General features: G+C 38.4%; 1 protein-coding gene across 1 annotated transcript; it reads right to left on the minus strand.

Moving 5' to 3' along the window:
• Window positions 1–1,018: 1,018 nt before the first annotated feature.
• On the minus strand, window positions 1,019–22,431 carry LOC114285989 (E3 ubiquitin-protein ligase UPL2). Its single transcript, XM_028229075.2, has 17 exons — window positions 22,167–22,431; window positions 21,887–22,010; window positions 17,623–17,718; window positions 17,337–17,543; window positions 10,609–17,170; window positions 9,349–10,415; window positions 8,974–9,273; window positions 8,692–8,896; window positions 6,983–7,260; window positions 6,582–6,880; window positions 3,786–4,905; window positions 3,557–3,703; window positions 3,351–3,431; window positions 3,040–3,265; window positions 2,801–2,940; window positions 1,446–1,552; window positions 1,019–1,310 (listed from the first exon to the last, which is right to left on the minus strand). The coding sequence occupies exons 2-17, from the start codon at window positions 21,980–21,982 to the stop codon at window positions 1,208–1,210; spliced, it is 11,034 nt and encodes a 3,677-aa protein (XP_028084876.2). The 5' UTR covers window positions 21,983–22,010; window positions 22,167–22,431; the 3' UTR covers window positions 1,019–1,207.
• Between the last annotated feature and the right edge of the window lie 816 nt (window positions 22,432–23,247).

Consider the following 23,247-nt stretch of genomic DNA (forward strand, 5'->3'; position numbering starts at 1 on the left):
CACAAACTTGAGATACATGCAACTACTCATTAGCCTTATATATCGAGCAATGTAAAATATCAAAATCCAAACCTAGGATCTTTGGGATAGAATCTGAACAACTTATCATTTGAGTTAACTCTAATTGATGCAAATTAAATTAGTTCATTTAGAATTAATCAAATGAAATTGTATATGAGTTAAAACAATTAAACAAGACTTGATTGATAAAATGTTCTCTTATCACTGTAATTCTCGAGTTCAAAGCAACGTACAAACACAATGAAATTAAAAAAAAAAAATTTTTTAAATATAATCTGGAATTTAAGGGGATAAAACTTGTATTCCATGTAGAGAGGGTTTTTATGAAAAGGAAGTGCATACTGTAGAGTTTTTTTCTTAATTTATGGAGGTGCATATCGTAGAGGTGAATTCCAGGTTACTTCCAACTTGCATCTAATGCGGCATGCTTGAACTCTAATAATTCATTTTGTTAATGCTTTTGATAATCAAAGATTAATCAATCCTAAATTTAAACAACCAACCGATCAAAACTCATTTATGCCAGCCCTACATAGACGTTAGTGGTTAAAGGATATACAATCATTACTGCTCTATTAACCAACGCTACGATATTTGTTAGTTAAAAAACAATTTAAAAAATAAAATTAAAAAAAAAAACTTTTGAAACAGCCTTCAAAAGAATTCCAGATATCAAACAATAGATTAATGCAAGTGGCCTAAAACTACATACTTTCCATTTGCAAATAGCTCTATAGTTCGTACTAATGTTGTGTTTGGAACTAAGATTTGAGAAGATTTACTAAGGGAAACAAAATTCAAAAATTTAAATTCTATTTTATTTATTTTTCCTTTGCTTCTTTGATTCCGTAAATCCTTAAACCAGACACAACCTTAAAGTTGCCCCACATAAGTGCATCACTTGACACTGGATAACTATGGTGCAGCAAGAGTTCATGAGCAGAGACAAGTAGCAACAAAACAATAGATTCAGTAGACAAAAAGAAGGAAACAAGTATACAAGAAAAAATTGGCATAATTAAAAAAACTGCCATACACTGTACAGTATGTATGTATATTAACACCTTATCAACTTGAATATTCAAATGCAATCTTTCACTTCGTAACTTCATTTCATGACAACCTTTTGACATGAGACATTTTTATCTACAAAGAGTACATTATGTATACCCTTTATGCAATATTCTCAACCGAATCCGAACCCTTCATTGGCTTCATGAATAGCAAGCAGCAGTCTCTCCTCTAGATGTTGTTTAGAAGGATACTCCGGTAGATCCAACTGGTTGAAACTGCATATATATATCATAAATAAGAAGAAATTCAGTAAACTTCCACGGTCGCTTGTGAACTGAAGATTATCAACCAAAGTACAGTACTAATAAACAAGTAACTACGAAGAAACAATTATGATTGGAATATGATACCAAGTATGAGCTGAAGGCAAGTGATCAGGGCTGCCATAGGCCTTGTGAATCTGGAACTTCTGTGAGCCTGAGATCCCTTGTAATGCGCTGAATCCTTCTAAAGGTACCTGCATGAATACAACATTGCTTAAACAATGAATCCTTTAACAGTTCAGTCTGAACTGCTCAAAACCTCTAGTCTCAATCTCTTATGAATATGTTTCATCATAAAATGGCACAAATTAATACATCATGAGAAATAATTTGAAGGTTGAAATGAGCTTTTAATGAGCAACTGTTAAACACAAAACAGTAAACGTTGGATTTTATGGAGACAAATAGGCGGGTTCACCCATCTTTTTATGGGTCGACAGGTCATTCCTTGGGTTGACTGAAACATCGGGGCTAAAGTTCCTTGACTGTCAATCAAGACATGGGGACACACCAATACAAATATATAAAAAAAATGCTTTTCTGTATACACAATCCATTTGGGCAGTTATCCTTGAAGTTCTTATTTTCTTGTAAAAATTTAAAAGTTGGTGGACATTACTTCAGCTTTTATATACATCACATGCACACCCCGGCCCAACAAAGAGAAAAGACAAAAAATGTGCATTCGCAAAAGTAGGCTAACAAAATAAGGTGTATGAAAAATATAACCAGTAGAGGCTTTCATGAAACATTAAAAGCTTTGGAAAATCAGTGTCAAAGAGGTTTTACATTTTCTTACAACCCAAAACATAAATAAATATAAGGCTGTTTACTAACGTCATTAAAAAGATGTCAGGCTGGGCTTCCTGAATTAGAGTCATAAGAAGAGAAGAATTTTTAAATTGGTATGGAGTTCTAATTTTTTTTCAGTAGGTAAATGGTGGATATATGGAAATTGAAGCTGATATAAATACAATTTGCAGGCTACTCACTAAAACACACCATGGCATAGCCAGCAAAAACTGCAACCATGTTCACCCTACATTCATGGTTTTTATTCTAAAATATTGTGGTCTACTACTTATGAAAGAAATTGACTATTTGACACTACAAAAAAGTAGGGAGAAGTTGCTCTCTAGCTTTATAACATCATTTAAGGATAAAGTTGTCCTTTCATAATGTTCTTAGAATTGTGAACAGCTTCGCAGAACTGTTTTTTGACCAATAAGACAGCTTACATACAAGCCATGGCAATTTGAATTCAAATTTCAAACATGTTGATATAAGTCTCTACTATGACTCAATTCTGGGTTGTTTCCCTACTACGTATTTTCAGATTTAGTTACAGTTCAGTTCATATATTATAAAAGAAAAAAAAATTAAATTTACTTCAAAGTATCACGCACAACTGAGGGATACAAAAAAACACTACAGAAACATACCTTTGAGGTGCCAGTCACAAACTGCAGAAGACGAGCCTTATCTTCCTTGCTGAAACTTTGAACCACTTCCCAAAACCATTGGATGACAGGAGATGCAGCGCTATACCCAGAGTACTCCGTATTCACCCTCATGTCGTCCACTGAAAAACAATGATATTATTAGAAAAAAGTATCCCTTAACTTCCCTGGGATTGACAAATGAAAAGTAAAAATAATCAATTTAACAAAAGCAAACTCACAGTCTATATCTGGAAGCCCACTAATTAATAGTTCCAGTTCCTTATCATTAAAAATAGATATCAAATCACGATGTATTAGGTCATTAAATCCTTCCAAAAATGCAGTTATTTGAGGACGAATAGCAGTAGTCAAACGATGTTCAGCAACTAAATCAACATATTCATGCTTGTTTTCCTCAGTAACTCGAATGTTCCGTCCACCAGGGATCAGTTCATAGTCAGTCACCTGCGTTATGTAAATCAAAATTTTAAATATGACAAACAATTGTTGAACAAAATAATCATCTCATGGAGTTGAGGGAATTCATTACCTCTGTCTTCTCATACAATATCCGTTTCTCTTCATCAGCATCAATGCTAAAAGTAAGGTCCAAAACATCAGTGGTATTGTTCTGCAAAAGTAAACAAGGCACTGAGGACAAATGTTTGGTGGACCTCGGCAAAGGAAACAGTGATATATATATATATATATATATTGTGTGTGCGTGTGCATGCGACATTCCAGTGTGCAACATACCTCAAGCATCCACTTCAGGTTTTTGAAGTAATCAGGATCTATAGCTTCAATGTCATGGTAAGTCACTTTAACCCCGAGGATATGCTTGTAGAAGGATCGAGTAAAATGAACATCAAGAAGTTGTCCATCAAAAAGTGCTTTCCCAACCTGAAACATATAGGCAAAGACATAAGCAAGAAGCATATAGTTAGCAACTTCAACAAGTAACCATGAATGAAAAGATACTCACAACTCGCCCAACAAATTTAAAGTACGAGAGATGTTCCGTTTGGTAAACGGAGTTGGGATTTGGCTGAAATGTTGATTCATTGCCAACAGTTGTAAATAGTAGTGCACCCTTGTCAAAGATAACCCTGGACAACAACTGATACCATTCCCTGGTAAGTCCACCTGCATCAATACCTTCCTCTCCTTGGAAATGAACATTCAACCTCCCCTTCAAATCCTGTGTCAACCTCATGCGCAGTTGATTATATGAATCTTCCAGAATGTAAGCTCTTCTCACAGAAATCCTTAAAGGGCTGTGATGATGATCATGTTGGTGCTTTATCTTAGATCTAAAGTGTGCACGTTTGTTGTCAAAATCAATAAAGCGTGGAACCTTCAGCATGAGTGAGAAAGACTTCTCAAGCAACCCAGGGTTTTGCCGGATGAAAGAATTTAAGAGCTTCCGATGCTTCTCTGAGAACTTCACAAAAGCAAGGTGTTTTTCATCTGCTTTCAAAGCAGGCCCTGAAGTTTTCTGCAGGCTTGTAGAAGTGGTGGCATCTTCAACATTAGAAACTAGAGCATTACCAAGGTCCTGGTTCACAACTGACTGCCCAGGTTGCAACTTCTCACAAATCACAAAGAAAGATTCTATGTATGGCAAGATGTTCTGAGTACCAGCAGGAAGTGGAGGCATTACACCAGATGGTTTATATGGTGAAATCACAGATTTATTTGATAAATCGGGTGGCAAATCTGAATAGCCTTCTACTTTGCTTATACAAGCACTCAACTCCAGCCACAAAGGCTCCAAAGCTGCACTGATATCATATACCAAAGAAATAGCAGCAGTGTATTCCTTTTCAGATAGAATTTGATGATCCTTATCTTTCTCAGAAATTGAGGCAACGAGCGAGCTTAATGCCTGCAAGACCCTCAAAATTGCGGCACCACCAGATGATATAGTAGTGAGTAGTTCTTTTTCTGCTTCTCCAAAAATGCGCAACTCATCCATTGCAGACTTGGTCAAATTTTGCATAGAATCTGCTAGCTCAGTGATAAGCAGGCGACAGTGAGTTGGGGCAATTGCAACCAACTTCTTCAACACCTCTGCTGCCATAGTATATGCATTATCTGACAGGCTGGGAAGAAATGAAATATTAGAAAGGGATAAGAGTCAAGAAGAAACTTGAACAAATTAATCCAAGAAATCCAGGAGTTCAATATTCCCAAGAAGCTAAGAAGGATGGGCCAGATAAGAGCTAGTTAGAGAGCCAAAAATGGGGGGAACTCATCAAATAAGTGCAGGAACCATATCACACAAGCTCATGAGCACATAATGACCAGGTCAATATATATATATATATATATAAGAGAATGGCCAGGTAAAAATTAAATAAATAAAATTTAAAGAACATACAATAAAAAGGTACATAATTAAACAATTGTTTTTGGTTAGTAAGAATTTAATTACCAAAAAAGAAAATGTAAAATGAAACTCGAGAAAAAATCAAAAGGCTTGGGCAACAAAAACACAACACCTATTATACATTAAAAAATCTCTCACATCATGAGAGGCTTGGGCATATGCCAAAGGCTGTTAACACCTATTCTACATAAACACACCAAATCTCTGCTAAAATAGGAACCACAAATATTGGCCAATGCCCAAATCACACTTCCTTCAATGAAATTTCAATAAAAACACAACCAGCAACATTAAAAAGGATGCATGGGTATGTTTTTGTGACACTTCACAAATACAAGTAGATGATGATGCCAGTAGCAACATCACAATCCACTAGACAAAAATGGGCAGAAAGTTTCCTGCTACAAAAAATCAATGCTTTGCATCTTGTACAACAAGACGTGTGGGATAGAGATGCACACACACACATACACTTGCCAAGCAAGCATGTGAAACAATCTCCATCTTCAACCATGAACCAAATTCTCCACGTACAAACCAGATTCGAGCTCCAACCACAACAAACCGCCCCACCTTAAGATAAAATGCCAACCACATAAGAGAAACAAAAGCAAACTGCCAGGAACATTCTCCATAAGCTCAACTATGGCAGAAAAACTCACCTATATATGAGTGCAAACAACATAGAGAAACCCACAGAAAAATTGGCTTTCACATCTGCTTCACCCATCAACCAGCATCCATATAAAAGCATGCGGGAAGTGAGAGCTCAAAACAAAGATCAACCCTCATGAACCAACTTACCTCCCGCATAAGAGAAACCGAAACCAGAATAGACTGCGGAGAACTCAAAATCAACACATCACAAATGCACACCCATCTATCATCAAAGTCCCACGAATCCACATTATACCAACTAGCAACTAAAAAGTGATGAGGGCAACCATGACACGAACGGTTAAGCCAAAAAGGAGTAACTTGAGTATTTCTCTACAGCTCACAGTAGATCCACCCATAATAAAGAGAGAGAGCTACTAGAGTAAGATCTATGTTACATGGACTCTTCTGAATTTTTGAAGTGCCTGTTTTGAATACTCAACACTTTGGGTAAGGTTATGGAATAGGTTTCCGATGTGCTTAGTTGGAGAAACACCCAATAAGTATGTATAAGTAACCGCATTTATTCTATAACTACGCATAAAACTTCTATTTTATTCATCATTTTTACCCTTAAAATATTAGTAAGTACGTAAGAAAGAATTTTGATAATGAGTGGCACCCTTTAACAAGCTTGAAATGAGTGTACATTTTTAATAAAAGCGCGCATTGTAAAGCAATATAATATAGAAGACCAAAAAAAATTAGAATGTGGAGCAATAAAGTCAATACCCCTCTCTTGCAAGCAGTGAGCATAGAAGTCGAAGTTCTGCTTGTGGTAGATTATCTAGTACATTTTGAGTATCACACTCCGCATTTGCACTAGAAGCAGAGGGTTTGGAGTCGTCATTGGGCTTAGATGCTGTAATGTCAGAGCCAGAGGATATGGCACTAGAGACTGTATTTATATCAGCAACTGACGTGGAAATATGAGGACCAGATGTTTGTTCCGCAGCAGGTATGCCAGATTCATTAGATAAACTAGACTTGCTTTCAGCATTATCCACGATTACATCCAATAAACTTAGTAGCTGAAACAAGAATCCCATATGGAAAGACGACCAACAAAACCAAGTTAGTGTATTAGAGAATTAATTAATACAAAGAAAGTACAACTTTGTGTAAACCATCACCTGTTCAAGATGTGCTATACTCCTCAAATATAGGGGCTGGCTCAAAAGGCTCAAAAGCATCACAATGGAAAAGTATCCTTCCAGATGGTTCTTTCCTTCCATCACATCCTCTTCAACAATCATAAGAGCTTTGCCACGTGCCTTATCAAGATTTTCTGACTCTTGTAAGAGTGGCTGAGGCAGCTTAAATTGAAGCAATATCTTTGCCACATAAGGATGATTGCGAGCCAAGTAGGTCAAAGTCTCAAGAATACGCCGAGACACCAGAGGAGGGAGACCTATGAAGGGTACATGGAACTATTTAGCACTTCAGGAAAAAACTATGTTTGGTATGATGGACTGAAATGAAGTCGGAATGGAATGAGAGTGGGAATGGAATTAAAGGTTGAATGGAATGGAATTGAATGTCCATTCCCATTCCACTGTTTGGTTGCCAACATAGAATGACAGAGGAATAGGATGATAATTCTCATTCTCATATTTGGTTATGCCTATTAAACTCATGAAATGGAATAAATTTTTATTATTTTATTATTTTTTTAACAAGTTAGTAACAGATAAATTAAAATTTTATATAGATCATTATAATGTTAATAGTTGTGGAAGTGATGGTGAGTCGTGGCGGTGGCGGCCTCGGTAGTGGTGATAACAATGACAGTAGGACGGTGGTAGTAGAAGATTGTTGTGGCCTTAGTGGTGGTGGTAAGGTGGTGCTGTGGTTGCGATGGTGGTGGTGGTAAGAACGTGGTGGTGGTGGTGGTGGTGGTGGTGGTAAGGTGGCTGTGGCAGCAGCCAACAGTAGTAGAGTGATTGTTCTCGCGATGGTGGTGATGGTGGTGGTGTGATGAAGATGAAGGTGGTAGTAGTAATTGTAAGGTAGTGGTTGTGGCAGCAGAGGTTGTGGTGACAGTGAGCGATGGTAGTAGAGTAGTGGCTCTAAAGATGGTGATAGTGGTGGTTTTATGGTTGTGGATGTGGTGGTAGTGGTTGTGGCGGCAACCATGGTGGTGGCAGTGGCAATAAGGTGGTGGCAGTGGCAGTAGGGTGGTGGAGTGGGTGGTTGGAGAATGGAATGGTGGTAGTAGACAAATACTAACATTTTTTTAAGTGCCAATAAAAGAAATAATAATAATATTTTACAGTAATTCCATAATGGAATGGAATTGTCATTCCTTAGGTTGGAGGACCGAATAGGTATTCTCATATTTTGTTGGAATAGCCATTCCAATGGAATGACTATTCCCATATAAATAAGACGTACCAAACAAGGGAAAGGGAATGCAAAGTTAGAGGGCACTCCATTCCAGTCCTTTCCATCATATCTAGCGTGCTCTTAATGAAACAAAAGAATAGGAAAGAAAACATAAAAAGCAAGAAAGGTTTAGCAAACTCCTATTTCCAAATTGCATAGTTTCCGCCTTATAAAAGGACATGGTAAATGAAAACCTAAAGCATTTGAAGATCTTTCCCGTAACTAAGTTTTATTTAATTCAATCCATATCATCACCTAAACGAGCACTATAGTGTTTTAAGCGTTAATTATACTCAAACCAACCTTTGTTAAAGTACTTCATGAAGACCAGGCACGGGCATGGGTTTTCAGATGTAATAATACAAACCTGGGTTCATACTTCAACCGAGATTTGACAAATGAAAGGACAAAATACAATTGACCAACAATGGATAAGAGAAAAGCATCGAGGCATTACCATCAAAAGATTGAGGCCGAGAATACATTACATTACTCTGGCAAGCATACAGCCTATAAGATGGCTCAGAAGCACTCAAATGATTGACAGGCCTCCTTATATCAAGCATCAACATGTCAATCAAGATTTTCACCAGAGCAGTTCTGGTTTCATTATGTGCACATAAATTCAAGAGAAGCCTCTGCAGCTGACCTTTATAAAGTGGCTGCATAGATAATGTCAATCAATATAAAGATCACAAACGATATATGTGAGGAAGAATATATCATACCAAATGAATACCTGAACAACACGAAACAGTCGAACCATGGCTCTCAGAGCTTCTGTGTCAACTAGAGGAGCTCCTTCAGCTTCAACTGGCTTACTTCCCATAGACCTACGAGCAATGATTCCACCAGCTCTATCCAGACTAGATCCAATACCTTCACCTCGTCGAGAAGATTCACCCCTACGGTTTCTAGGGTACATTCCAAAGAGTGTTCGATTATAACGATTTGCAAATCTTTCACGCAACATGTTCGCCTCCGCAACAAGAGCAGGTGTGAGATTGGCAAGGATATCATGAGAGGAAGTCAAGAGAACCTACAAAAAGGTAAATATCAAGTAAAAAGCCAGATATTAAGAAAGATGAGAATAACTCTTCAATAGTCAACAAACCTCTTCTCGTAATTCTGAAGGAAAAGTCGCAATTATTGAGACAGTGTCCATTTCCACAGGTTGACCTTCCAGTTCCTGTGATTGATGTAATCTTTGTGCTTCTTGTTGCGCAAGGACTTCTTCACGAATGTCAGGCGGAAGGGCTGCAAGAAATTCTGGATCTATCTCCCCAGAATTTTGAGGTTCAGCATTTGAAGGCTGCGCCACTTGACCCTGTTGAGCGGAAAGAACTTCGGCACGCAGCTCCTCAGGGAGTGCATCAAGGAACGTAGGGTCAATTGAAGCAGAATCAGCATCACCATTCACCTGCTGCTCCTCTAATTGACCACCCTGATCGGGTTCTTGGCTAGGATCTTCTGAAACTTCTGTTACGCTATGAAGTGATGCATCTCTCCCACTTACTGGAGTAGAATTCGCAAAAGACACATTTGTTCTCCTTGTTCGAGTATCAGCAGAACCTTGCCTTTCTCCACCATCATCGTGGCCATCAGCACTTCCAATTTCAACATCCAGACTCCGAAGGCTCTCCCCCAATGTTGCTCCACTTCCGTTACTTTCTTGGCTCACTGCCTCAACATCATGCACAACAGCATCATTGTGTTCAAACTGCATTTCAACAGATTGAGAGAGTGTACTTGCTAAATCTGTTCCCTGTAGAGATTCATTTATTGTAGGCCTTGTATCAGCATTGCCCAAACTATCCATTGCTATAGAAGAAGGCAGAGGCACATAATTGTTTTCACTGTTGCCATTAATCTCGGCAGGATTTTCAGCGGTTATCCCTGCAGATTCTTGTAATGGACTCGCCTCACCTTTACTTTGAGTTTCCAAGGGTATTGTATTCTGATCAGACGGTTTCTCGGGGACTGGCCGTCTCAAATGGGAAACAAGCAAATCTTCAAGCCCTTGGGGAACTGCAGATGCATTTGATCCACCAGTTTGCTGGGTATCATCTGTCCACAGGTTGAAACGGTGTCCCTGACGACCATTCCTCAGTGACCGGAAAATAACATCAAGACGTGATGAGTTGTTCTCTGAGTTCCTATCAGAATGGCCGACATCACGCTCTGAAGAAAACAAAATACAAAAGGTAGAGCAAAAGGTTTGGATGTTAGAATCCGCACAACAAGGTCTTTCAGGATCATAAGAACAGATTATATAGAACCAAAAAAACACGGGGTCAAATCAGAAGTTACAGAATGAAAACTTCAAATAGATAAAAAAAAATAAGGGAATTTACCAACCACCGGGTAGAGTTACCTGATTGCCTGAGAGGAGCTGTCTGTAGTGATGAAGAAGGCTCCACCAAGAGTGGATGCTGCGATGGAGCGGTATTGTCACCAGTTCTCCCCAATAGATTGTAAATGGATGTAGTACGCCCTTGGCGTCTAGAGCCAAAAACTTCAACGGGCATCACGTGGAGAGTATCATTGGCAAAACTATGATCTCTACCAAAAACCTCAATATGATCTAAAACATTTATCCCATTGATTCCCTCCTCCAGCCTAAGTATAACTCCTTCCTCTTCATCATCATCATCATCTTCATCCTCTTCCTCCATCACCTCCTCATCAAATTCATCCTCATCAAGCTCATGGTCATCTTGATCTGTGTCAGGATGTGGCAGGTGATGCACTTCATCTTCTTCAAGATCATTATGTTCCTCATCATCCTCTTCATCTTCATCTCCATCATCCCCTGACATCTCATCATCATCATCGTCGTCGTCGTCATCGTCGTCGTCATCAAGATTCTCTTGGTCACGTGACTGGATTTCAAATCTAATCCCCACAGTATCAAGGCTATTTTCAACACCCCTGGTGTCCTCGGGAGTTTCATGCATGTAGTCATCTTCATTTGCAGGATCAAAGCCTCCATCAAGATCTTGGTCATGTTCCATATCATCAGTAACAGCCTCAGATCCACCGTAGTTCTGGACAGTGTCAAAAGACTCAATGTGATCAGCTGCTGCAGAACTCTGATTATGTTGAGAAGTTTCCATAGACTCGGATATATTGCCACCATTATCTGTTCCACCAAGTTGACTCTGATCAGGAGGTTTTGTTGCATTTTCAACCTTGCCAGTATTACAATCAGCTGCATGGATGTGTTCCTTGGTTACTATCTCAAGAACTTTGACAAGTCCTGTAACAACTTTCGGAGATTCAGGATGATCCAGGTCTAACACTTGGAGAGTACGAGTTAATGACCTCACCAGACCAACATCTATACAAGTAGCAGAAGCTTCAGCCGAAATGTATGAACCTGTGGGTGTACGAGCAGCAACTACATCGTTGATCAGATCAATTAAAGCTGGGATATCACTTCCTGGAGGCCTAAAACCGGTACAAGAATCAACAAACTCATTAAAAACATTATTGACCTCCATAAAAATTCTCTTCCTTGCTTCTGTGGAGCGGACACAAGACGCCACCAAAAACTGGCTACCCCTGCTTGCTAGTTTGTGCTTCCAGTCAATATCTGTTTTCTTTTCCTTCTTCATACTTCTGGAATAGGGAAGAAACTTGTGAAGAATATGATGGAATATTCCACCAGTGCAGTGACCAGTAAGAGCATGTTGAGGAGGGCCCCTGAAACTACTAACTTCAGCATCTCGATGAAGCAGAACATGAATAGATGAAGAATACATCAAAAGAACCTCTGTCAAAAGCTTCAGAATGAACACAATCTTTGCCAATGATGAAGAAACTTCCTGGTTATTGGGGTTGGCCTCATCTTCCTCAGATAAAGAAACAACAGCCTTCCCTTTCCCCTTGTTCCCAGTCATATCAATGTCCATGTCCGCTAATGAGGTATCCTTCATCGACGAGTGATCTTTCAAAGGAGGCACGAATGTTATAACTGAATCCAATAGAAGCTCAATCACATTTACAAAACTCTGAGGGGGTTTTCGATGAACTTTCACATTCTTCAAATTTGTATCAGGAAGTTTGCCTTGCCCATTTCCAGGACCTGATGAGTTGATATTACCCAAAGCAACCTTCCCAGTAGTCTGTGTTTTGTCTTTCTCCACTGCTTTCTCCTTCTCTTTTTCTTTCTCTTTGCATTTATCCTTGTCACGATCCTTCAGTAGGACAATGTACGGCCTTTCACCTACCATTTCAACTTGGCATACAGACTGAGCAGCCTGCATAAATATCACTGGATCCCGTGAGATGACAGAAGTCAAATTTAAAAGAAAATTACGGGGGATAAGTCTTCCATTGGATTGTCGGTTAGCAGCAGTCACAACACTGTGCCGTATCTCAGATTCCATTGCTTGCTGGAGAGTCTGAGGATCTTCTAGGATATGACGGATTATAGTAGCAGCAATACTGTCAAACCCAACAAACAGGCTACTTGTCGGCAAGGAAAGCAGCAAAGGCAAACCCCCAGCATCAAGAAAACTAACAGCTACAGAATGAGTTCTGGTGAGAGTAGAACATAGCTGCAAAACAGCATGCATTGTTTCAGAAGGGAGCTTGTTCTTGATACAACCACAGGCAATCTCAATCAGTCTCTTCTGTTCCTGTATACTTATATTCTTTGAAGATAGTCCCAATGATGACTGCAACTTGTTCTTCTTATCTTCATCAATTACTATAGATGTCTGATGGCCACCAACATCATCCTTCTTCAACAGCTCTGCAATATCAGCATTCAACCTTTGATCCACTTGTGACAGCCTATCAATAGCCAGAAAAGCTGCTGTTACCCACTTCGGAATTTGGGAATTCTCCGTGTCACATGAACTAGAAACCCAATGTGACAGCAGATCTGTGGCAACCTTCACCACACCAGCCTTCGAGGCAACTTCTCGTGCCACTGCATCTTCATGAAAAATTAAAGCTAGAAGATGAAAAAGGGCATGTAGCATGTTACCATTTCCACTGTCGGAATTACAAAGCTTCACCTGCTCTATAATATACATGACAACATTTGACCGGTATTGACCATCATTTTGAGAGCATAACATAACCAAAAGGTCCCGAAGTGGAAAAGCAATAGATTCTTTCATTTGTAAAAGCTTTGTACATATTGATAACAAGTCTTCCACAGGAGGGGGTTGAATTATCTCTTCTTCAATTTGTTGACTATTTTCAATAGCAACATCTTCCTTTGTGTCTGATGCAGAGTTCCCCAAAGACATAGCTAGTGCACGAGCAAGTTCATCATCTTCTTGGGTTTCCTCTGGATGCGAGAATAGCCATTCCGTAGCCAGCTCCACACTATTTGATCCAACGTGCCTCAAAGCTTCTTCTGCTCTGGACCTAGAAAACCCCATCTCGACAATTGTCGCAATAGTTGATTCATTTGGTGGAGGACCAGCTGTACGGGGCCCACTGTTGCTAGAAATGTTTTTAACTTCAACCCCAGAATAAATGTGCTGGATTATAGACACAACCGTGGCAATAAAATCATAGCTGCAATCAGTAAACTGAGGATGAGTCCAAACAGGTAGGACTGTTTTAAGAACCATGGACTGGAGAATCTTTACAAATGTCTCAGCATCCCTTGGAAATGGAGTATCCCCATTTATTGGAGGTTGTGTAAGCAAGTGCTTTGTAAATGGAGATAAAATGAAAGATGAAGTCACCAGGTGATCCATAAGTTTACCATAGCTGGCCAGGGGACCATGTATCCAAGCATTATCTGTTTCATCCTGCTTTAAAATTCCATCATCAGTCTCCATGGGAGAAGCAGGAGCCCTGTTTACCGCAAAAAGCAACTGACTGGTAGCTTCAAATGTGGTCAAAACTGATTGAACAACCCCAAGGCCATATAAACAATTTACGAAAACAGGATTGCATGAATCTGGCTTGTCCAGTAGAATGGCATCAATAAAATCAATAACCTTACCAAAGTATCGGCACTTTGTCGATACAGACACCTCTGATCCAGAGGGATTCACATGACCTCCAAAATTCATTTGGTCAAGTGCAATGGTTGCAAAGGTAGAAGCCACTGATTTTGAAGGAGGCGAAACATTCAACATATCATCCCGTCTACGAGATGGAAGCAACATTACCTTTCCCAACTCCTGAAACAAGTGGGTAATGTGAAAAGAAAGTGACTTCACCATGTCAGAACAAGAAGAATAATAGGATCTCTGTTTGTCATCCTCCTTTCTACCACTGGCCCCAACTCCATCAGAAGAACCAGACTGATGTGACTGATGACTGGCTCCGAGTCGCAGGTTTGAAGGAATATCAATGCTTCTTTGTGGAAGACCAGAAGCACGAGTAAGGTCACGGTACAGGTTTATAAGATCAAAGAATTGTGATTCAAAACTCCACCCTGACATCCTTCTTCTCAGCAATGGATCAAGAAACTGCCTAAAGGAGTTGGATCTGTGCTCTTCAGTTTCATTTGTAAACTCTGACTGCCGTGACTCAGCAGAAGAACCAGCGCCATCATCCTCCATCTCAAGCTTAGCATCTTCAAGTAGAGCAATCTGCCATAGAATTTCACGTTGAACATGTCCAATATCCTCCAGTACATCCTTGCTTTCATTTCCAAACTCAGTAAGTAACGCAGTTACCCAACGATTGTCTTTCGAGGCAGCAAGAAATAGAAGGAATTCAACCAGGAAAAGGTCAGAAAAGATTTCACTATTTGGAGTAATCCTAGGATCCAGCAGAAAGGATCCTGGAGCCACACAAAATCCATTCAAAGCTTTCTTCAGATGATCCTTAAGAGAGGAACAGAAGGCACGTGCTAAAGGAGCAGAATGATGTTGAGTAAAACCCTTGAAAACCATGGTGCTATGTAAAGCAATAGACATCCCTTCAGATGACTGCACAATACTTGGACGCAATAGAAGTTTCAGTAAGGCTTCAATCCCCGACTTCTCCACAAATAACCGGCATGTTTCAGCATTTTCCATCGTTCTGTGAACCAGAACCATCACATGAAAGATGCATAGTTGGATAAACTGCTCATCAGTGATGCTTTCTGCAGTTGAATCTGTTGCACTAACCAGGCAGCGAGGAGCTTCATTTTCCTTGTCTTCAGAATCCATTTCCATTGCAGTACTCCCATTAACTTTTCCTGATGATCCTATACAACTGTCCCCTACAGAAGCAATTCTATTAACAATTTCAATGATTAGATCAACACCTGTGCTTCTCAATGAAGACACATGTCGTAGAAGCTCCTCCACAGCATTTGCCAAAGGGACAATACCTTCATTCATTGCTACTACATATTTCTTTGAGGTGAAGACATCAACAAGGAACCGCAATGCCATAGTCTCTTTCACAGCCTCCAAGCCTTTGGCATTAAGACAAATGGCACCAAGGCCATTAGGAATACATGTAATAGCCTTTGAAGAAGGGAGTATTCCAGCAACTACAGAAGCTAAAAAAACATCCGGAAGACCCAATTCATGCAAAGCAGTAAAGCAAGTAGGGTCTTTGTGAATAATTTCGCTCATAACAGTCACAGCTGAGGAATAAATCTCACCTCCAAATTTATCCACATTTCTGAATATCAGTGACAGTGTGGCAGGCAAGGAAGCATCATGGGAGTTCTGGGATCTTGTAGAGTTTGCTGGGGTATAAGTAGCAGAGCCAAGTGCCTTCAACAATATCCTAATGAGTCTTTTCTGGGTGTACGACTGATCATCATTGTTCCTTGAGCATTCCCCAACAATCATTAAATTATCATGTCCTCCAGCCAAATCGATGACCCTGTTTACTTCTACCTGAATTCTATGGGTCAAAAGTTCTACTCCACCCAAATCTTTAAAAAGGGTCACAGCCGTATTACTGTAATCCATAAGCTTTTGCAAGGTCTTCACAGCAAGACAGACAAGATGCATATGCATAGGATCAGAATCCTCTAAAAGGGGTAAGAATGTGGGAACCATTCCTGATCCCCTGACAACACTCCCAGAAGTTGAAGAAGATATAACATGGAGCAGATAGAACTGCAGAAGGGCCTCAACAAATGCAATAGACGATGGATCAATAGCATCATTCAGTGAAAAAATTGCCCTCTGTAGGACATTCAGGAGAATCATACGGTTCCCCCCAGCAAAACTGATGGTTGACCCACTCAAAATCCTTGCCCGTTCATGAGATGATGAATATGCACCTAATTGTGCCCCCAAGGCGTGCATTACAAGAGTTTTAATGGTTCCAGGAACAGTTTCTTCAGATCTCACAATCCTAATTAGTTCATTTGTATACTCTGGCTCATTAGCAAAAAAGGAGACTAGTTCATCATGAGCATCACTAGACTGAACAAGGACAGTGAATGCAAGTAGACAGACCCGACTGTATAGCCTGCATATTCTGGCAGAACGGAAGGCATGAGCATATCTGATTCTGGTCAGTAAGGAGAACCTGTGTTCAGTAGGTACATTGTAATCCTCAATGCACTGCTTCATAAGCGACAGATCATCCTCCTTCCGCAAATCGAGATCTGGGATGTGAATAACACACCCACTAGAAGACTTTGAACCATCGGTATCTTCCCCAGTGCTTTGGGAAGTAGCACCATGGAATTCAAAATAAAGGGTTGATCCTAACCGGTACTGGGACTTGTCACAATCATTGTTAACCTCAGATGGAAACAAACACAGGCCTTCCTCCTGGGTCTTCTCATTCACCATAACACATGAATACAAACCCAAGCCTTCTTCCTTGCTTCCCCACCCCTGTGCTAGAGACAGGAGACAGCTATTCACTGAGCCACACCCAACCAACTTCCCACTTGAATGTAGTTTGGAGGGATTTATTTTCACCAATGCAGAAAGAGTCTCTAAGGTAGCTATTAGAATCTCAGGGTCTGTTGATGCAAGGAGGAGTTTGAAATGCTGAAAAGAAACAACAAAGCAATTAGACAGAAAACACTTGTAAATGGTTATAAAAGTAAAATGTCATGGAAAGCACACAAGTGATGCACCATAAAATATAAAAATGCAGGTTATCTTCACATTGGAATCCTTTTTAACAATTGCGCATCAATCATCTCCAACTTACCTCTAGACCACTAAATGAACTCTTGTTATGGCAATTCTCTAAAATTATTTGCATCACTCGTAAAATTTGTAAAACTTCTTGCTTTGGAAATGCACTATTATCTCCTAGAGTATTATCTGTCAAAAGTAGATCACCCCTACAGGACAAGTATGTCTTAAAGTATGTCTCAAAGTGCAGAAACAACGGCCTCCAGTGATGAAAATTTCCCTGAAATCCACAAAACAAATTAGTGAACAACCAAAAGGGTAAAACATTCAAGAGATATCACAGAAGTCGAAGTTATCACCTTGCCATATTCCCAACGAAATCCAGAAAGAGGTATTGCTATGTCCTGTAATGGACTCTGAATCACCTTGTCAATGAATGCTTTTATTTTAGGAGGCTGCAATTAAATATACAGTGTCAAAAAAAAGCATAAACAAAACGGGGGAATGCAAAGGAAAAACCTCATCCATTAGTGATGGCAGCATTTCTGTTATTTTATAGATTATGCCTTGAGAAAAGGTATCCAAATTACTTTATAACTAGACCATAATAAGCATCTATGGCCACATAATAACCCACTGTCCTCCAGATTAAACTTATGAACGCAGCAGTTCCAGTAACCCTGGCTACATTGCATGGATTAGAAAACTCAAAATGCTTGTTTCGCACAACTACCAAATCGCAACAATGTAGGCACATCCATCAAAAGCAACAGACCACCATATGCACTACAGAAATGCAGTAGCCTATTCCACTTTTTTCATAATAATGCAGATCACTGTAATTATTACCCATAACCATAAGAAGCAGAATGCTAACCACATTTGTATGTCACTCTTTGAGTAGTGTAACTCATGCATTCATGCCAAGCCTTGAACTCTGCTTAACCAAATTCCAAAAGTCTTTCGCAAGTCTTTTGTCATGTAAGTGAGCAATTTAGTTTTAGTCTTGCATCGTTTATTTTTACCTCAAGTTTGCCCATAGGGTGGGGTACTCAATCAGTGTCACATAATCAGATATTACAACATGATTTAAATGCTAAATATGTAGCTGAACTTGTAGCCATGTATTTTGGTATAAAATGAGCAGCATTTGTTCTCATATCAAGCTCACGCACATAGTTGAATTGGAAGGGTAAAAGGAACCCCTGAGCACACAGGCAATAACAAAACACAACTACCCCAAAATGTGAACATCCATGACGCTATGTTCACATTATGCATATTGAAAAGGATGGGTAATTAGGCAGGGTCAAACCATACATAATTACCATGGAGATTGGTGAGCAACATAATAATGGCTAATAAGTAACAGCAGGTTCAACGTAAATCTCCACATCTTGAGGCAAAAGTCCAAGAAAAAAAAAGATTTTTTTTTTTTTGGGTCTTGTTGAGTGAAAAAAAAGGATATGTAAATATTTTTTTTTTATACTAATGGTGGCTATTCCTAGTGGTAACCAAAAAAGATTTCTCAAGGATTGTCAATTCATTTAATATCATTTTTTTCAACCCAACCCAATACAAATAAGGTATTTAAGATTCTCCCATTTAATTTTTCATTTCTTTTATTTTCCCTCCCCTTTTCTTTCCCTCTACTAATGAAAGAACCAAACATGGCATTAAGGGGGGAAAATGGAGGTTGGTAAGGAGAGGTTGAATTACAAGGGAAATGCATGATCAATTTAATTTGGTCTTGTGCAGGCCAAGGCAAATTTACAAAAAAATACTTATAAAACAAAAGAATAAATCCTTCACAAAATGGTTTTTAGTTTCCACAACACGTTATTCTCCCACTAACTTTTCCAAAATTTATAATTTCATGTTATTTAACGTGAAAACATAAATCAAAACAAGAAAAACCTCGTTTACAATATATTTTAAACTTGGAAGATGCTATTAATGAGAAAAGCAAAATGCAATAAGTTCACACTGGTCCTATGTTACCTAGAACATGGATCATTATGGTATGACAAGAAATAGGAATGAAAATGTGGTATACCACATGCTCCAAAAGAGGTGTAGACTTCTTTATTTGACATCCAATATATTATAGTATATTTTCTTTCAAATTAATCATTCAACAACACAATTCTATAAGCAATATGACCCATTGTTTTACATAGGCAAATCCAAAACTCCACTCCATTTAGATTTTAGTTCATTACATTTAACTTTTTCCCTATCAAGGATAACTTTTAATGAAAAACATAGAAAAAAATAATAGGATCGCTCTAGATCGCTTAATTTATCATTTTGGAATGAAAATGTACCATGTTTCAAAATGTGCATTCCAAAACGTAAATCGCTAGGGTGTTAGTGTTTCCTGGTAATACTACCGGTCCATTATTTTACCAAATTACTCAACCAACAGTCCGGTTTCATGATTTAATAAAGTGTCTATGCTGCTCACATAATCCACAGCTACATGAAACTCATCTAACAAGTTCTAAGTGGACTTCCTCGTTAAGTCTAAGTAGTTGAGTGAATTTATGAACGAGCTATAGACAAAACTTGGAGAAGCCTTTGGAACTTGTATCTATAACCATGAACTTTAGTCTACAAAACATAGACTTCAATCACATAGAAACTTGTCTCTATTCTGCAATTCCCTTCGGTTTTGAGGCAAAACTCACTAAGTGGAAGTCGAGGTGGACTCAAAAAAAAAAAAAAAACACCTAAATAAAACATGTGATGACCCCCTAGTCCACTTCCATTTGTCCTTCTTTCTTGTGGTGCAATCTAGCAGTCACCCGCATTCACGCTCCCATAAGTAATTATCGCCAAACATAAAAAGGCATCGAATTTTTGTCCTCCCCACAAAAGGAAGAGCCAAAGTATAATAGTCTCCATCTCATATGGTGGAGGCCACGTCTACTTCTCTTTCGTTGATTAAGTGGTGGATGAGGCAAGAATTGGTCAGATGCATGAATCAATCGGTTTTTTTTACCAAGTCACTCAACCAAGAGTCTAGCTTCATGATTTAATAAAATGTCTCCAGTAGGCTAAACACATTACCCAAATGCATGATTCCTAATGCAAATCCAACTCCGATAAAAATATACAAAAACCCATGTTTGCATATGATAACTTCACTATTTTAATTTGACTACACAGCAATCTTCTTCTTTTTTATTACACAAATAGACTACAAAATTGTTTTCTGCCCACATTCACGTTCTAGCTAAATTGGATTCAAATAATTATACTTACAAAATAAAATAATGGTATTTTTAAAAACAATCTTTCGAAAAATAACAAAAGTTCACTTGGAGTTTAGTCATGTCCCTTGTAAATAAAAAGTAAAAAAATGGTTGGACATATTGCCCCAAAACCATGATAAATTAAATTTAAAATTAAATGGTGGTTGAGTTATGAAGGTTTAAACAAAATAAGGCACCTAAGGAACCATATTTTCAATGTCTTTGTCCTTCAATGGTAAGTGGTTTCATTATTACACATTGCACCGCAAATGAACTTAATCAAATTCATCGATTTCCCGCCTATTTCGCTATAAAATATCATTTATCCACACACTTCTATTTTCTCATTCAGATTCAAGAAACCTCAAGAATTTCAGCGAAACATAATTACCCTCTAACTCTTTACCTCCAAAGTACTTTGGACGGTTGGGTTGTATAACAGTGATCAATTTTATTTATTTATTTATTTTTATTTTTTTTTTGATAAATAATCAAACTTTATTAGAAAAATATCAAGATGATGTAAAGAATAAACAAGGAAAATAATCCATTTTGGGCCCAACAATCTAACTAATCAAATCCTCCACAAAATCTACAAAAGTCAAAACAATGGTATCAATAGAACTTGTCACCCAACTATGCAAAACCAACAAAAGCCTACTCTCTAACCAATGAACTAAATGACACACATATTGAGCATGCCTATTACACTCCATCCAAACCAACCAAAGTAAGCAATGAAAAGCAATAAGCCAAGCCTTCCGACGCCTCCTACCTACCCTAGCCCCAACCCACATTGAACCACACCCAACATAGAACCTAGTTGCACCCAAACCAATCCAAACAAAGCAATAATCTCCATAACCGAGGCGCAACAAGAAAATGAATAAGCAAGTGATCCACCATCTCCGCATCACCACAACACATGCAATACCAATTAACCAACATATGCCACCGACGGATTAAGCTGTTGATAGTCATAATATGGGCCCAAAGCCGCTGTCCAAATGAACGGTGATCAAAATTATCCCCTAATATGCCATAATAGTAGAAGACTAATCACAACATAAATTACCATAGCTAATAAATAGACGCTTCCAAAACCATCATTCAAAAACACAAAGCTGCATCAACTGGAAACCCAAACAAATATAACAGAACGCCCAAAGCTAATGCCTACTTTAGCCCTACCCAATTTCACCATATCTTGACAATCGCACATACCAGAACCCATTTTATCCAATCTTTTTCTACAAGAAATAAAACATAAAATGCCAACAAAACCCTAAGCACAGTCCAATCAATTATCAATTGACATAGAACCCTAAACCCATAAAAACAAACACAGAGTTAAGAAAAAACTCACAGGGTCTGAGTCGAGTTTAACAGAGGGACCGATAGTTCCTTCGCTGGACAATAGTTGCCGTAACCTTGACGGCATGCTCGATCTTAGGGCCGCCATCACACCTCTATTAATCTACTTCTATACACTGCAAACACACATATATACACGTAGATGTAGCCAAAAATCAAAATCTTGGACTGAAACTGTAAAATAGGTTTCGATTGAGTATAGAATGAACAAAGAGATCAGATATATATATATATATATAGAGAGAGAGAGAGAGAGAGAGAGAGGGGCAGACCTGGTTAGGAGAGAGAGAGAAGAGCGGTGGATGAAAACACATCCGAAGCTTCGAATATACAGAGAAACGCGAGATGTCAACAGAGAGAAGAGAAGAGTAGAGAGAGAAAATAAGCGAAACCCCAGATAGTAGAGAGAGAGAGAGAGAGAGAGAGAGAGTTAACCCTTCGAGACGAAGAATGAGGCGCGTTTTATATATAGAAGTGCTTGTGACACATAGACACAGTCCCTTCTACAAGACTACACAACACAGGGTCTCAAAATGCAAGGCGGTTTCGCAAATTGGGACCATTTTGTAAAAGACCAATTCTTAATGGGTTGAATATGGGGTCATTCTATTTACGCATCATTTTTCTTCTTAAGACAAATTATTAATTAATTTATTTTTAATTACAATTTTAATCTTAAGCGAAATAATTAAAGAGGACAAGTTATGATACACATTATTTGTATATTTACCATAAAGGATAAGAATCAATATAATATAATTCATCATTTTCAAACTTGTTCCTTACGTATCTTCTCTGTCAAGAATCCAAAAACCTTAAAAACAAAATCAAAAACCCTTCAACAAATAATAAAAAATATAGTATTATTGAAGATTTTGATTGGATTCAATGAATGATGCATCTGACAATTCTCATTCGGAACAATGGAGCAACGAAAAGGTTATTTTTTTGTTGTTTTTGTCTTTGTTTTTGTGCGTGAGTGGTAAATCGTTGTTCGGTTAACCAGAGGTGAATAGTATATCATTGTTCGACAAACTACAATCGAACAACTTACATATGTTCAACAGACTACAATTGAACAAATTACATATGTTCAACAAACTACAATCGAACAACTTACATATGTTCAACAGATTACAATTGAACAAATTATATATGATCAACAGACTATAAGCGAACATATTCCATTTGTTCGACTATCTAAAACCGAACAAATGCAATTTGTTCGGATTACTAAGGTCGAACTATTTCATTTAATTCAACTCTGTACTACCGAACAGTTATAAATTTTTTTTTATTTTTTTTTTCAGAACTATGCATCCGTGAAATGCCGTAATGTTGGATCTAGGGGTC

This window comes from Camellia sinensis, chromosome 3 (genome assembly GCF_055761805.1).
Source record: "Camellia sinensis isolate YWXY chromosome 3, ASM5576180v1, whole genome shotgun sequence".
Classification (NCBI taxonomy): domain Eukaryota; kingdom Viridiplantae; phylum Streptophyta; class Magnoliopsida; order Ericales; family Theaceae; genus Camellia; species Camellia sinensis.

Bases quoted from the DNA above. Each gene is read 5' to 3' on its own strand.
- LOC114285989 (XM_028229075.2), bottom strand. From the start codon at position 21,982: ATGGCGGCCCTAAGATCGAGCATGCCGTCAAGGTTACGGCAACTATTG. The intron at 17,171-17,336 runs GTAAGTTGGAGA...GTTTCTTTTCAG, and splicing joins GTTCATTTAGTGGTCTAGAG to CATTTCAAACTCCTCCTTGC. The intron at 3,704-3,785 runs GTGAGTATCTTT...TATATGTTTCAG, and splicing joins TTAAATTTGTTGGGCGAGTT to GTTGGGAAAGCACTTTTTGA.